At 50.4% G+C, this 16,228-nt stretch overlaps 1 protein-coding gene across 5 annotated transcripts in view; it reads left to right on the top strand.

The window, feature by feature from the left end:
• Window positions 1–11,205, top strand: part of PCYT1B (phosphate cytidylyltransferase 1B, choline) — an 89,358-nt gene extending 78,153 nt beyond the window's left edge. For 4 of the 5 annotated variants that reach the window (XM_066356664.1, XM_066356661.1, XM_066356665.1 and 1 more), the window contains one exon: window positions 7,447–10,861. In XM_066356664.1, the coding sequence (XP_066212761.1) occupies window positions 7,447–7,659 (213 nt within the window). In that variant the 3' untranslated portion in view covers window positions 7,660–10,861. Of the gene's footprint in view, window positions 1–7,446 lie in introns of all 5 variants that reach the window. The other variant, XM_066356662.1, reaches the window with a different exon arrangement.
• The last annotated feature ends 5,023 nt before the right edge of the window (window positions 11,206–16,228 follow it).

Raw genomic sequence — 16,228 nt, 5'->3', positions numbered from 1 at the left:
ACAGACAGGAAGAGAGAGAGATGAGAATCATCAATTTTTCGTTGTGGCACTTTAGTTGTTCATTGATTGCTTTCTCATATGTGCCTTGACCGGGTGTTACAGCAGAGCAAGTGACCCCTTGCTCGGGCCAGCGACCTTGGGCTCAAGCTGGTGAGCTTTGCTCAAACCAGATGAGCCCGTGCTCAAGGTGGCGACCACGGGGTCTCAAACCTGGGTCCTCCGCATCCCAGTCCGATGCTCTATTCACTGCGTCACCGCCTGGTCAGGTACTTTTTTTTTTTAATGTCCACGGCCTTTTTAAATTTTTTTTTAATTTTTGTTATTTTTGTTTGTTTTTTACAGAGACAGAGATAGAGTCAGAGAGAGGGATAGACAGGGACAGAGAGAGGAGAAGCATCAATTATCAGTTTTTGTTGCAACACCTTAGTTGTTCATTGACTGCTCTGTCATATGTGCCTTGACCGTGGGCCTTCAGCAAACCGAGTAACCCCTTGCTCGAGCCAGCAACCTTGGGTCCAAGCTGGTGAACTTTGCTCAAACCAGATAAGCCCGCACTCAAGCTGGCAACCTCGGGGTCTCGAACCTAGGTACTCAGCATCCCAGTCCAACGCTTTATCCACTGCGCCACCATCTGGTCAGGCTTGCTTTTTTTTTTTTTTTTTTGAGGAACTGCCATACTGTTGTTTATATTGCCTATACCAGTTTATATTCTCACTGTAATGCACAAAGGTTCTGATTTCTCTATATCCTCTCTAGTACTTGTCTTATAAGCACACACATTTAATAATAGACATCCTAATAGCACTGCTAATTTTTCAGACTGTTTTCATTTTGAGAAAAGAAATATAAAATTCAGTTTGTGGATTTGAATTTGATGTCCCACTTGAGTCTTTTTGACAGTGCTTTCAACAATTTGTCTTCTAACAAATGAATGAGCACAACAGGAATAAACGTGGAAAACTTCTTACTATGAAACTAATTATGGGCCTGTATATCTGAAATGCTGGAACTTTTAGAGAGATTCTTTATCATAACATTTACTGCATCAGTAGATGTTAAGTAGTTCTTAAAAGGAAAACCTTATAAGTGGAGAAAAATACTTTCAAATGAACAGGACTATATAAATGGGATGATTTTATTGGGAGTAAACTTAATGGAAACCTCTTAGTACAGTAAAAGACCAAGTTTAAATACCTTTTCTCATGGAAAATGCCACGCCAGGGCCCTCATTATTTGTTCTATTTTTAAAGTGCTTTTCTTCCTGGGAAGCTCATTACCAACTGTCTCTTAACCTGATTCAACTCGGCCTCGTGGCTGGGGAACTGCCCCTCAAAATGCCCCTTGAACAGGCCGAAAGCTTGCAAATTGAGACCCAGAGTTGTTTTGCACAAATGCGTTTTGAAGTGTGATACCATTGTTTTCATCCTCTTAGGCGGAATATTCTCAGGTGTGAGTTCAACTACAGTAGACAGTTGTAGACTCTTCAGAAAGGGGGCTTCTAATGGAAATGCTGACAGTCTATAAACAGTAGGAGGACTAATGGCTGCCACTTAAAATATACTTAAATATCTCAGTGATAAAAATCCATATTTTAAACTTCAGGCTAGAAGGATTTTTTTTTAGTGTTTCTGTTTAAAAAAAAAGCGCCACCTATCCTTTTGGCACTTGATTTTTCTTTAATTTTTAAATTTGATTGATTTGAGGAGGGGGGACATGGATTTGTTGCTTCATTTATTTATGCATTCCCTGGTTGATTCTTGTGTGCGACCTTACTGGGGTCGAACGCAGCCTTGATGTCTCGGAACGGAGACCGTTCTAACCAGCCAAGCTACCTGGCCAGGCAGCATTGCACTTTGCCTCATAAATGGGCCTAATTTACAGCAGGAGCAGGTTTTTGTTTGATTTTGATTTTGGGTTGGCGGGGTTATCAATTCCTCTAATGGAAGGTGAATAATTGGTGTGTTTGTAGAACTGTGAAATTTTAAATCTGGAAAGGATCTTAGTAATCAGTAAGGCATCTCTATTAGATCTGCTAGAGGAGACTTGAAGTTCTAAGAGTAATGGGCCAGAGCGTATGAAGGAAAATGAGTGCTGGGGGGGGGGGGTGATGGCATACCGGGGCCTCGGCATTCTTACATCATAGCAATGCCCTCCAGCCCAACCTTGCCTTGGTCTTCTCTCTTTCTCCCTACCACTATTGCTTTTTGTTAAAAAAAAAGATTTTATTTATTGATTTTACAGAGAGGGAGGTGGGAATGAGAAGTAGTTGTTTCACCCTAGCCGTTCATTGGTTGCTTGTCATATGTGCCTTGACTGGACAAGCTTGGGGTTTTGAACTGGTGACCTCCATGTTCTGAGTTGATGTTTTATCCAATGTGCCACCACAGGTCAGGCACCACTATTGCTTTTTTATTTTATTTTTATTTTTTAGTGAAAGGAGGGGAAGCAGAGAGACAGACTCCCGCATGCACCCTGATGGGATCCACCCAGCAAGCCCACTAGGGGGTGATGCTCTGTCCATCTGGGGCGTTGCTCCATTGCTCAGCAACCGAGCTCTTCTTAGCGCCTGAGGTGAAGGCCATGGAGCCATCCTCAGCACCTGGGGCCAATTTGCTCCAACTGAGCCATGGCTGAGGAGGGGAAGAGAGAGAGGAAGAGAGAGAGAGAAGAGGAGAGAAACATATGGCGCTTCTCTTGTGTGCCCTGACCACAAATCAAACCTGGGACATCCACACGCCAGGCCAATGCATGAGCCAACCGGCTTTGGCCCACTATTGCTTTTCTATGATGCTAAATGTAATATACGTTTATAACAGAACTATTAGAAAATAAAGAGTAAAAAGAGACTAAGAGCCACCTGCAGTCTCATCACCCAGAGTTGTCAATATTTGAGGGCACTGCCCCCATCTTTTGCCCATCTACATGTACAGGGCTGGGCAAAAGTTTACAGTTGTGAATACATGAAACAGAGTTTATTCTTGTATTATTTATTAACTATTGTGTTATTTTCCATACAAACAACTGTAAACCTCCTTTTGCCCATGATGGATATATTTCCTTTGAAAAAATTGGGATCGGCCCTGGCCAGTTGGCTCAGTGGTGGAGCGTCGGCCTGGCGTGTGGAAGTCCCGGGTTTGATTCCCGGCCAGGGCACACAGGAGAGACGCCCATCTGCTTCTCCACCCTTCCCTTTCTCCTTCCTCTCTGTCTCTCTCTTCCCCTCCCGCAGCTGAGGCTCCATTGGAGCAAAAGATGGCCCGGGCGCTGGGGATGGCTCCTTGGCCTCTGCCCCAGGCGCTAGAGTGGCTCTGGTCGCGACAGAGCGACGCCCCGGATGGGCAGAGCATCGCCCCCTGGTGGGCAGAGCGTCGCCCCCTGGTGGGTGTGCCGGGTGGATCCCAGTCGGGCGCATGCGGGAGTCTGTCTGACTGCCTCCCCGTTTCCAGCTTCGGAAAAATACAAAAAAAAAAAAAAAAAAAAATTGGGATCATGCAGAACATACTGTTCTAAATCATTTTTACTTTATAATAGCTCATGAACATTTTGTCATGTTGTTAAATATTCTTTAAGGACTTGATTTTCATCAGCTGCTTAGTATATCTTCTCAATTGTGCAAGATATTTCTCACCTATCTAGGGATTTGCAGCTTTGTATGTGATGGCACTGCGCCGAATATCCATGTACACAATAAATATTTACTTACGCCTCCCTTGACTAAAATCTCCCAGGGACTTTCGGGGGTAGAATCCAACCTCTTCCTGATGCCCCAGTCCCAGGCAACGCCACCCGGCAGGCACTCAGGCTTCCGGTCACGCCAAGCCATCGTGCTGAGCTCTGTCCAAGCTCCCTCTGCTCGGACAGCGAGCCTCCCCGGCCCACCGGCTCCCTCCTGCCTACCCTCTCTTCCCGTCCGTCTCCCAAGCCCCAGCTCAGACACGGTCACCTCCTGTACAGCACCTCGTCCCCAGCATTCAGCAGTGGTTTGTAAAACCAGTAACTCAAACAACGAGCTGAATCTGAAACAAGTAATAAGAGAATTGGTCCTCAGAGTGAGTTTAGGACCAAAAGATTGGACAGAGCGGCTGGGGGCTGGGTCTCCGTGATGAGCAAAGTGGGAGAAACGAGGGGCGAGAGCACGGGCGGTGTGCTCAGGAGTGGGCAGAACACAGAGTGTGTGGTGGGGCCGTGTTGCAGGCAAAGAGCAGAAGGTTCAATGAACCGGCAGCTTGGGGAGGCCTGGCACGCATGCGCCCAGGGCCAGGACCGGCTTCCCAGGAGGGCAGTGTAGGGAAGGGCTCGGTCCCAGAAGCACCAGGCAACGGTCACCTGAGGTCCGAGCCTGGAAAATCCGTCTTACCACTCAAACCTCCTGCACCAGCCCAGGGCATCACCAGCTTTCCAGTTTCACAAGCTAGAAACTGGCGGCACTGGACTGCCCCTCCCCCCACCCCCTGCATCCCATCTGTCCACGTGTCCTGTTCGCTCTGCCCTCACTGTGTAGCCTGACCGCATACTGGATGATGCCGTTTAGAGGAGGCTTCACAACTGGAGGACAGACACCAGATCTGTTGCCAAAGGCAGAGGGAGGGGCAAGTAGGAAGGGTCCCAAGGGGGCTGGGTGCGGATGGGACGTTCCTGGAATTTGTTTGTGGTGGTAATCACACAACTGCAGTCATTTATTAAAACTCACAGACCTGGCCCTGGCCGGTTGGCTCAGCGGTGGAACGTTGGCCTGGCGTGCGGGGGACCCGGGTTCGATTCCTGGCCAGGGCACATAAGAGAGGCGCCCATTTGCTTCTCCACCCCACCCTCCTTCCTCTCTGTCTCTCTCTTCCCCTCCCGCAGCCAAGGCTCCATTGGAGCAAAGATGGCCCGGGCGCTGGGGATGGCTCCTTGGCCTCTGCCCCAGGCGCTGGAGTGGCTCTGGTCGTGGCAGAGCAACTCCCCGGAGGGGCAGAGCATCGCCCCCTGGTGGGCAGAGCATCGCCCCTGGTGGGCGTGCCGGGTGGATCCTGGTCGGGCGCATGCAGGAGTCTGTCTGACTGTCTCTCCCTGTTTCCAGCTTCAGAAAAATACAAAAATAAAAAATAAATAAACTCATAGACCTGTACGCTAAAAAGTTGTACCTTAAGTAATACCTTAATAAAACTATGGAGAAGAACATCCCAGGCTCCCAACCACTTCTCCTCGTCCTCAGGGCCGTCTCCTGGTCCGAGGCACCATCACAGGGTTTCACTGCAGAGGGTCCCCAGCTGCCCTCCCTCTCCTGCCCCGCTGTGGTCTGCTCCCAGCACAGCACCTGGCCTGAGGCACAGGGTTTCACTGCAGAGGGTCCCCAGCTGCCCTCCCTCCCCTGCCCCTGCCCCGCTGTGGCCTGCTCCCAGCACAGCACCTGGTCCTGGTCCGAGGCACCATCACAGGGTTTCACTGCAGAGGGTCCCCAGCTGCCCTCCCTCCCCAGCCCCTGCCCCTGCCCCGCTGTGGTCTGCTCCCAGCACAGCACCTGGTCCGAGGCACCATCACAGGGTTTCACTGCAGAGGGTCCCCAGCTGCCCTCCCTCCCCAGCCCCTGCCCGCTGTGGTCTGCTCCCAGCACAGCACCTGGTCCTGGTCCGAGGCACCATCACAGGGTTTCACTGCAGAGGGTCCCCAGCTGCCCTCCCTCCCCAGCCCCTGCCCGCTGTGGTCTGCTCCCAGCACAGCACCTGGTCCTGGTCCGAGGCACCACCACAGGGTTTCACTGCAGAGGGTCCCCAGCTGCCCTCCCTCCCCAGCCCCTGCCCGCTGTGGTCTGCTCCCAGCACAGCACCTGGTCCTGGTCCGAGGCACCACCACAGGGTTTCACTGCAGAGGGTCCCCAGCTGCCCTCCCTCCCCAGCCCCTGCCCGCTGTGGTCTGCTCCCAGCACAGCAGCCCGAGTGGTCCCTTGAAACCAAAAGTCAGTTTGTGACTCTTTTGCTCAGAACTCCACTGGTAAAGGAACTCCCCAGAAGTTTCTTGTCTCCTCAGAATAAAAGCCAAAATTCTCACATGACCACCAAGCCCCTACATGACAGACACATTTCTCTGTGCTGGTTCTGGTGACCCCTCCCCCACGCCCCTCCCCCCAGGTGGCTCCACTCCAGCCAGCATGGCCTCCTTGCCCCTCCTTGGGCCCGAACTACATGCTCCCTTCTTGGGGTTCTCTGTCTGCAGAGTGCTCCCCCCTAACTTTCCTGCCCGTGGCCTTGTCCCTCATCTCTTCCGGGCCCTTGCTCAAACAGCACCTATCCGTGAGCCCCCCCAGCACCCTATCGACATTTGCGGTCCCTTGTCCCATTTGCCCAAGACTTACCGTATTCCTCCATGTATAAGACGCACTCTTTTCCAAACAATTTGGGGTCTAAAAACTGGGTGCGTCTTATGCAGTGGTTGTAGTTCTTTTACTGGCATTTCCCGCTTTTTCGCGCTTGTTTTTGTGCTCACTATTGAAGACAGTGATTTGTCATCAGACACAGATGAGGATAAGCGAATGGATGGGAGTTTTGACAGTGATGAGTTATATGAATTTTAGGATGAATAAAAATTGAGTTCAGTAACTTTATGTAATTCTTTTCAAATTTCAGACCCCCAGATCAGGTGCGTCTTATACATGGGGGAATGCGGTACATCCCTCCCTCAGTTTTTGTTGTTTTTTTTTTCTGAAGCTGGAAACAGGGAGAGACAGTCAGACAGACTCCCGCATGCGCCCGACTGGGATCCACCCAGCACGCCCACCAGGGGCTACGCTCTGCCCACCAGGGGGCGATGCTCTGCCCACCAGGGGGCGATGCTCTGCCCATCTTGGGCGTCGCCATGTTGCGACCAGAGCCACTCTAGCGCCTGAGGCAGAGGCCACAGAGCCATCCCCTGCGCCCGGGCCATCTTTGCTCCAATGGAGCCTTGGCTGCGGGAGGGGAAGAGAGAGACAGAGAGGAAAGTGCGGTGGAGGGGTGGAGAAGCAAATGGGCGCTTCTCCTGTGTGCCCTGGCCAGGAATCGAACCCGGGTCCTCTGCACGCTAGGCCGACGCTCTACCGCTGAGCCAGCCGGCCAGGGCCCCTCCCTCAGTTTTTACTTCTCTCCTCCCTCGTTTTTCTTTTGCTCACAGCCTGTAGCGCCATCTGACACACTACATATTTTGTTGATTTTTTTTGTGTGATTCCTCCTTTTGTCCAGGAGGACGGGGATTTGTTTTCTTTCCTGCCACCCTCCCCTACCTAGGGCACTGCTATCTGCCTGGCGAACTGACTCAGGTTCTGTAGATGGAGGTCGAGGAGGCCCGCAGGAGCGCGCGCCAGGAGCAGCAGCGCCCCCCAGAGGCCGGCGGCGTGGGCTGCAGGACAAGTCCGTGTGGGGGCGCAGACACACGGGGATGGCCGTCTCAGCGGGCTGACTAACCGATGCCTTCTCTCACTTTTCTCTCCAGAAGCAGATGTTCCAGGAGCGGAGCAGCCGCATGCTGCAGGCCCTGTCCCCGAAGCAGAGCCCTGTGAGCAGCCCCACCAGGAGCCGGTCCCCTTCCCGCTCCCCGTCGCCCACCTTCTCATGGCTCCCGATCAAAACGTCACCCCCTTCCTCCCCCAAAGCGGCCTCGGCCTCCATCAGCAGCCTGAGTGAGGGCGATGAGGATGAGAAGTAGAGGCTGCTGGCGGCCGATCAGAGCTGCACCACACAGGCTGGGGAGGCGGGCAGGGACACTGGGGGGCCTGGGGGGTTCTGAAGGGTGACAGTCGCAGGACCTGCGGCTCAGCAGGGAGCCCCTGAGCTCTGCTTAGGAAGGCCTGGGGACCAGCTCTCCCGCAGTCTCCACTCAGCTCAACACCTGGGCTCTGCATGGAGGTTTCCAGCCGGACAACCTATCAAACCTTCTCAGCATCATTTAGATCTTTCACCTTGCTAAGGGAAGACGCGGGCGCCCCGGGAGACTTGCACCAAGTGGGATGCCTTCTGCCCTGGTCCTGATACCTACCGCCACCAAGCACACCACCAGTGGAGGTGGCTGTCCCCTCAACCTGCTACTTCCGGCTCCTAAGGGCCCTGCACGTTGCCTCCTGCCACCCAAGCTCTGTCAGAATAAAACCTGTCCCCAGTAGAAACAATTAAGTCAAAGGCAAACGCCAACATCCTCAGTTTAGCCACCAAGAGCTGACGTAATGCATCAGTTCTTTCTAGTTCCAGAAATGTGACCCATAGACGAAGCCTTGCTTTAGACCAGATATACGAAAGGTCTACCAGGACCCTTGATTTCTCATTCAAAGGATAGTTTTGTCAAGGAGAGCACTGTGTAAGGCCTAATGTGCTCCTGCTTGTACTTTCTCATCATCGATTTGCCTCCATTGTTTTCCCCAAATTACTTTAATCTGTGGGAAACAACGAAGAGAAACATCCTATACACGGAAGGAAAGGGGAGCTTCTTTGCTTTGACTCCAAGTTTAGCAGATGGCAAATATCCCCTGAAGCTTCTCCATGTAATAGCATTCCCAGGATGCTATTATGGAATGGCTTTCCCCATTTCCACCAAGTTAACAGTCTCACAGACCTCAAGTAACAGTGTGAGGTCCCTAATTACATACTACACCAATAGGGGGTGTTACCTGCACGTGTCTGTTCCGTAACATGCCATCCAGGGTGCAGGCCTGTGCAACCCAAGAACATAATGGCGATATTTTACAACATACTCCCCTCTTGCTAATAACCCCGCCAAAATCTTTGGTCTCCAGGACCATCTGGTTGTCTTATGACTTGGGCACTTTGTCAAAAGCCCACCCTGGATTCCTGCAGAAATATCTTAGACCGACCAGGAGATTAGTGTGTTGTTCTCACGGCCTCCCACCATAGTTTTGAGTGAAGGGGGCTCTGAAGCACTTCACAGAGCACCATGGGAGCTGCAGTTCTGAGCTCCACATCTGAATGGTCCAGGCTAGGGAGTTTTCTAGTTATCCCTGGCCCTGGGTTTGCCAAACGGGATGCCGACTGAGCATTCCTGCTGAGCTGTTTGAAGTTACTGCGCTCTCATCACAGGAAGGAAGTAGTCAAGCTGTAGAACCACAGCTCGACTGGGACAGCGTAGCTAGCATGGCCTGGCTGTCCCTGCAAAGCCAGGGGCAGAGGCCCAAACCAGCAACTTGTAGGCAGAGCCCAGTATCTCTTGTGACAGAAACACCCATTTTCAGAGGCCTTGGGAACCAGCCTTCTGGGTGACAAGTGTGGCAACGAGTGAAGGACGGTGGCATGTCTCTCTCCGTTGTGTTGAGGTTGAACTGCCTCCCTGCCCACCTAGAGATGAGTGGTGTTTATTGGAAAGCGGCACCAGGAGGCTCAGCTGGCCTGGAAGCCCCTTGTTCCTGGCACGTCCTCCAGGACTCTGCCCAGCACTCATGTGGGACAGAGAGCTGGCAGGAACGTAGTATGTGAGAAGAAAATTGCTTTTTGTAGTCAAGGCCTAGAGCATTGCTCTGCAGAGAGCAAGGCCCATCTGGTCTCTCTCTTCGGTCACGCACTCAGGGCAAACTGGGCATGTATGCCTACCTCTGCAGTCAGGTGACACTTATCGCAGTGAAAGGATGAGGAGACCAGCTGGGCGGGGCGAGGCGGTGAGAACAGGTGCTTGGAGAGAGGCCCAGGGCAGGCAGGTCCACTTTGACCCGAATCCTACTCTGGAGTGAACAGTGTGGGGTTGATGTATCAGGCTTGTGTGTTTGCAGGCCTCATACTACATACTGCCGCTTAAGGGACTCAGATTCAGTGCCGTCATAGCTGCCAAGTATGACAAATGACCAATGTCTGGAACTGTTCAGAGATGGGCCAAAACAACCCATAAGCTGGTTCTAAATCTCATCTCCAGCCCCCCCTCCTGACCTCTACCAAATACCTCCTAAGGCCACGAGACTACTGAGAAGGGATGGAGGGGATTCTGCCAACCAGCCTGATGCTTTGTGGCCAGCAGCTTCTCTGGGCCACGGCCCCCTTCCCATGAGGGACAGGGTTCTCGCTGTGGGCCGGCCGGCCGGCCAACAGGAGTGGCCAGGAGGGAGAGGAGGCTGTAGTGAGCGACGCACAAGCATGAGGCGAGCTTGGGGAGGTCAGCAGGGATGACAAAGAGCAAGGAAGGGTTCTTTTGCCCCACGAAGGGAAGAAGCTTCGGACTGAGGAGGAGAGTATACTATTTAGGGTCCTGGAAGGGGGCAGGTTAAATGAAGATGGGCGACAACAGGGCTGAAGGAGGGTGGGGTGGGGAGCAGTTAGTCTCCATGTCCTTTCAAGCACCACACGCCCCCTAACAGGTGAAAAAGGCTTCCTTTCAAGGACACCCAAAGTTAGTGGGCACCCTGTGGGATGTGGGTCCCCTGCCCCCTGGCTTGCCCATTTCAGCACTTCTCTCCATTAGCTGCCACTCTTTCCTCCCGGGGACCCCCAAATCAAATGTTCACCCTTGCACCAGCTAAACACACGGGGGACTTGTAATGTCATGGCCACACTGAATGGCCCGTTTGTGGGAAGCCAGCTCTCGTGTGCCAGGACCTTACAAAGGTCAAGGGAACCAGCCTCAAGAAGAGTGACCCCAAGACTGAAGTCTACCTTGTGACCCGCCCTGTGGGGAAGACTTGGCTGTGGCCCTGCACTGTTGCTCCACGCCTTAGGCTGTAGTTACCGTGAGGCCACCTGGAGGGAGGGACAGGAAGAGCGGATTTGTTTTCTCTCCACCTTCAGGCCTTCTTTAATTGCAAAGCCGCACCCCAGGTCAAGAAGCAGGATGACGCCACAGCCTCAGCTGAATCAGAGGGGCCCGAAGGGAGCGGAGATGGCCCTGTGCCTTGGGCAATCGATCAGCACTAGTTGTGGCCACCAGATAAAAAAAAGACAGAATTCTTAAGGCATTCGCAACTTTCCTCTTTAGACTTTAGCTTTCTGTTGTGTCGCTGCAGTGTGTTCCGGACAAAGCCATAAGCAGAGCATACATTCTTAGGACTATGCAGTCTGTATATATATAACACAAGATGACGATGACTTACCTGGGTTCAAGTACGATCTCGCGTCCAAGCATTGGTTCTGGTGCTGAATAATGCGAACTACTGGAATCAGCCCTCAGTCCTAGCGCAGCCCTCTGCTCTAAACCCCTCCCGCTCCCAAACGGAACACAGCATTTCCAACCTCTTTATTAATAAAGGATGCCGAATTGCACTTTTGCTGGTTGCGTTTCTCAAAAGTACGAAAATACAGGTGTAGCAGCCATCCCTGCGCTGCCCAGCTGTGTCCCCAGCACTCGAGAAGGGAGGGGACATTGCGCTGTGCAGCACGGGGCCCACACCAGACCTAAAAGCTGGTTCGGCCCTGGGCGGTTGGCTCAGCGGTAGAGCGTCGGCCTGGCGTGCGGGGGACCCGGGTTCAATTCCCGGCCAGGGCACATAAGAGAAGCGCCCATTTGCTTCTCCACCCCTCCCCCTCTCCTTCCTCTCTCTCTCTTCCCCTCCCGCAGCCAAGGCTCCATTGGAGCAAAGATGGCCCGGGTGCTGGGGATGGCTCCTTGGCCTCTTCCCCAGGCGCTAGAGTGGCTCTGGTCGCGGCAGAGCGACACCCCCTGGTGGGCATGCTGGGTGGATCCCGGTCGGGCGCATGCGGGAGTCTGTCTGACTGTCTCTTCCCGTTTCCAGCTTCAGAAAAATACAAAAAAAAAAAGCTGGTTCGGAACAGACCGGCCTGGCGTGGGGGGGAGGGGTGCGTGCGGGAATTCAGTTCGGACCCTGGCTTGTAGGCTCCCCCACTTAGCTTGCTTTGTGACCGTGGCCAAACCACTTCACTTCTCTGACCTCAGTGTCTGCTTCTGTAGAATGAGGGGTTGGAAGGAATAGTTTGAGGTCTCCTTTGCCTGTAAAGGACTCTAAATTCATGAGGCAGCCTGCATTGTCCCTAAGCTTCTCCAGCTAGGATGCTGTCACTGAATGACTGAGAAAGTGCTTACCTCTCACTGAGTGGGAAGCTGGAGAGGTCGCCTTCCCTCACCAGCCAACACCAGCGGTAGCTTTCGCTCCTCAGACGCTACAGGACTGCGGGCTCCACCTATCTTTGCTACAGATATAGCATTTCCGCTCTACCTAGCGGAATGTTTTCCACCTGTACTGTAACGTGGGGGCGTGGCCATTTCAACCACTTTTCCATCTTTGGGGAAAAGCTCCTTTGAACAGCTGGAAGCTGATAGATGGGAGTGGAGGCCCTAAATCAGGATCCCAAATGTCAACAGTGAAAGCAGCCCTCCCCCCACACACACCCTGTCCACGTTCTGACAATTGCGTTCATGTCAGATCTAGGGCCTTCTATCATATTAACTCCATCTGGTGAGGTCTAGCTCTTTGAAATAACAACAGTTGTAACATTAACCCAGACTCTAGAAGAAATAAAGGCAGGCCTGTAGTCAGCAAAAGAATCATTTAAAAACAAAACACCTGTTATTCATGGACCATAGTACTTGGCTTTGCCACACAGATCAAAGACAGTCTTGACATGTTGTATTTCGAGTAGCAGTTACAGGCTTTTTCTTGACCTCCATGAGACCTCAGCAGTGTTTTCAAGGGCAAACCAATCAGTTGTAAGACATAACAAAACTCATGTTTAAGAACTCTGACATTTGCCCCAAAGAGAAATCGCCTTTGTTAATAAATACAACACTTGAGATACAAAGATACGCTATCAGAAATGTTTACACACAGAGTCCTCTCATATTGGAGTTTTCATTGGCGATTGAAGTTGAATGTTTAAGCTACCTCTCTAGGTATCCAGCAGGAGTTATTATATATATATATATATATATATATAAATCTCCCACAGATATGCTTTTCAAACAAAATGTGCCAGTTCATAAGCACCAAAGTATACCCTGTGATCAAATTCTTTAAGAAACCATCAAGTAAAAACCAATAACCAGTAAAGTTTGAAAATATCATTTGGAGCATAAATATCTGTGGGTGCTAATTGATCTTTATTTTAGGCCCTCCTGAACTGCCATAATTTATATTCCAGAAAACCCACTGTATTAGCTGAATCTCAGCTGTAATTGACCAGATTTGGGAAACGCGAGGAGAAATATTCAGATTAGAGCTGGCCTGTATTGTCTCCTATAAGCAATTTTATTCTCCTTACCTTCATTATATTTCTTGGTGGGGGGGGGCAGGAAAAAGAATTGATTTGTGCAGTCATGATACTATATTAATTAAAACAGAGTTTAGACATAACTAAAATATTTGATATAGAACCTTCAATTTTCAAAGGGTTAATGAGTCCATACCTGAAAGAACTGGGATACTTGACCCTTTCCACAGGGAACTTTTCAATTTATGAACTTGTTACTCTAAAATTTCCAAGTTCAAAGTAAACCCGTCATCTTCTGCATGCACGTGGCAGGACTAAGGCATTCCATAGCTTGAGATAACCAGTCTTTCTTGTCTGGAATCAAGTTCCACTGGACAGATGTGCACAAGATAGCATTTATTAGCCTGACCACAAATCAGCATTAACACAACTGAGTCTTTCCCTACTTGTTTCCGTATCAGATACCCAGGGGGGGTTAAGGATAGATGAAAGAAGTTCAATAGGTGAGTATTATAATAGTTTTCTATGGCTGGAGCAAATTTAGTATCTTAAAAGAACACAGACTTATTATTTTACAGTTCTGGAGGTCAGAAGGCCAAAATAGACCTCACTGGGCTGAAATGAAGGGGTTGGCAGGGCTGCGTTGTCGTCTGGAATTTCTAGAAGAGAATTCGTTTTCTTACATTTTCTAGCTTCTAGCAGCTGCCTGCATTCCTTGGCTCGTGGCCCCGTTCCATTTTCAGAACCAGCAATGGCTAGTCCAATGTTTCTCACATCATAATACTCGACACTTCTGTGTCTCTCCACTGCTTGTAAGGACCCTTGCAGTTACATTGGGCCCAGCTGGATAATTCAGGAAAATACCTGGTTTAATTGCATCAGCAACATCAGTTCCTTCTTGCCATGTAACACAACATTTTCCCAGGTTCTGAGGATTGGGGTGTGGACATTCGTGGGGAGCGTGCCATTACTCTGTGTACCATGAGATGACTGAACACAGTGGTCATAAACTCTTGAGCCTTTTTCCAGGTCCTGACAGACTTGAAGAACAGTAACCCTCACGCAGATAAAGAGATTCATGTTTTTCATTTAAACATTCCTACATTTACTTGTGATGAATCTGCTTAAATGTTTCTCTCAGTCTTAACAAGAGAAGCACAGAATAGTTGTAATGGGAGACGTCTGACCCAAATGAACATGAGAATCGGTCCATGAGGAGAGGAAGTGTTGTGTCTTCAACTCATGAAATGAAACCAAGGAAGTTTTAGAGTTCCCCCCTGCCTGTTCTCTGCATATAGCCTCCAATTCCTATCTGGTTGCTCCAAGAACACAGCCAGTGAGCAGGTAGCTAACCAAGTCTGATTACTGGGCATGTTCCTGCTGAAACAAGCTCTGGCAGACAGTTTCTGGCTAGCAGGCAGAATCTGGCTCCTGCCCATTCTCCCTGTTGTTCGGTTGGTTTTGTCTTTGCCTTGGTCCTTGGATGCCGACTGCAGCCAGTTTAAGCTGGGATCCACCTCCAGCCAGCCAGTATCAAGGTGCCCCACGCTCCTTTCTAGAGTGACTTCGCACTGTGGCCTTCGAGCTGCACTTTAACTTAAGGTCTAGCACACATTTCTGTCTTAAGCAATCACTAAACATTTGAGTTCAGTACAGCAGCCTGACTCTCAACTCTGCCTCTCCTGACCTTTGACTTGACCGAGATTTTTTTTTTCTTGCTTTCCTTTTTTTTTTTTTTTAAGTGAGAGGAGGGGAGACAGAGAGACTCCCGTATGTGCCCCAACAGGGATCCACCTGGCAATTCCCATCTGGGGCCAATTTTTGAATCAACTGAGCTATCCTCAGCGCCCAGATGACGCTTGGACCAATCAAGCCTCTGGCCATGAGAGGGGGAGAGAGAGAGAAGGGGGAGAAGGAGGGGAAGAGAAGCAGATGGCTGCTTCTTCTGTGTGCCCTGACCGGGGATCGAACCTGGGACGTCCACACACCAGGCTGATGCTCTATCCAGAGGCAACCAGCCAGGGCTTTGACCAAGATATTGATGAACAGTTCATGTTTCTGATTCTGCCAAATAGAATTCTGTGATGAGTTTAGTAACTTAATTCTTTCACATTATTTTATTCACTTTGGGGTGACGTACTCTGACTTTTCCCAAAGTACAAAGATTGCCCACTCTTACCCAGAGTGGGGGGAAAAGAAGCAAAGTCGATTTTTAAAAGTAGATTTTCTATTAGAAACCATTGCGAATGCTGAATGAAGGAGACTGTCGATGTCACCCCTTAGCTAGGCCCAGGAACAATAAGGCTCGGGGGTGCTACTAAAGTCATACGGCATGGGCACACACTGTCTTTGAAGGCCTTCACCAGGCGTGGGGCCTTGCCTCTAATAGCGGAAACGCTCCCATTTGAGCACTGCTGTTTTATGGGCAAGATGGCCATCCAAGGTCTCCCCCGAGATTCTTTGACTGCAAGGTGTCTGGCGGGCCTCTATACCTGAAAAATAGGGCATTATTTGCCTTCATAAACTGTTGTTTTGTTGCCAGTTAAAGGCCCGGTAATAGGAAAAGAGCAGTTTTCACATAGAAAGTTCTGTCCCGATTATTGTGCTAAAGTGACAACAATCATCTTTAACATCTATTAGATTAAGTGGTTACTAAGGAACCGTGAAAAGCGTCTGCATCCATCACTGTTGTTGAAATCATTAACATGTTTACTTTGTTTGAAGACTGGCAAATTCTGTTTGGACAGGGATGCCAGCAAACAGTACGAGTAGCATTAGCTTGGCCTGCCCTAGAGCTTCCTGCATAGAAGAAAATAGCACGGCTGTGTACTTACCTCAAGTCCAGATCGACAAGGCCGTTTCTCTCTTTTAAGTATTTTCCATGAGCTGTTCAACAGAACAATAATAAAGCGGCAAGGATCCGGCGCCTTCCCTGTGCCAGGAAGACGGCATTCGCAAAGGCTGGTCTGTGGTTTGGACTTTTATCAGTGGTTTTCAACCCTGTCACATGTTAGAAGCGCCTGGGGAACTCTTAAAAATAAATTCCCAGAGACAGTGTGATGGAACAGATCTGAAATGGAGCCTAGGACTCAGAGGGGCCAGCGTGGCCAGATTAAGACCCTCTG

The sequence above is a fragment of the Saccopteryx leptura genome, chromosome X, assembly GCF_036850995.1.
Source record: "Saccopteryx leptura isolate mSacLep1 chromosome X, mSacLep1_pri_phased_curated, whole genome shotgun sequence".
Lineage (NCBI taxonomy): Eukaryota > Metazoa > Chordata > Mammalia > Chiroptera > Emballonuridae > Saccopteryx > Saccopteryx leptura.
Note: the sequence above shows the minus strand (reverse complement) of the source record. Positions and strands in the feature narration are given on the sequence as shown.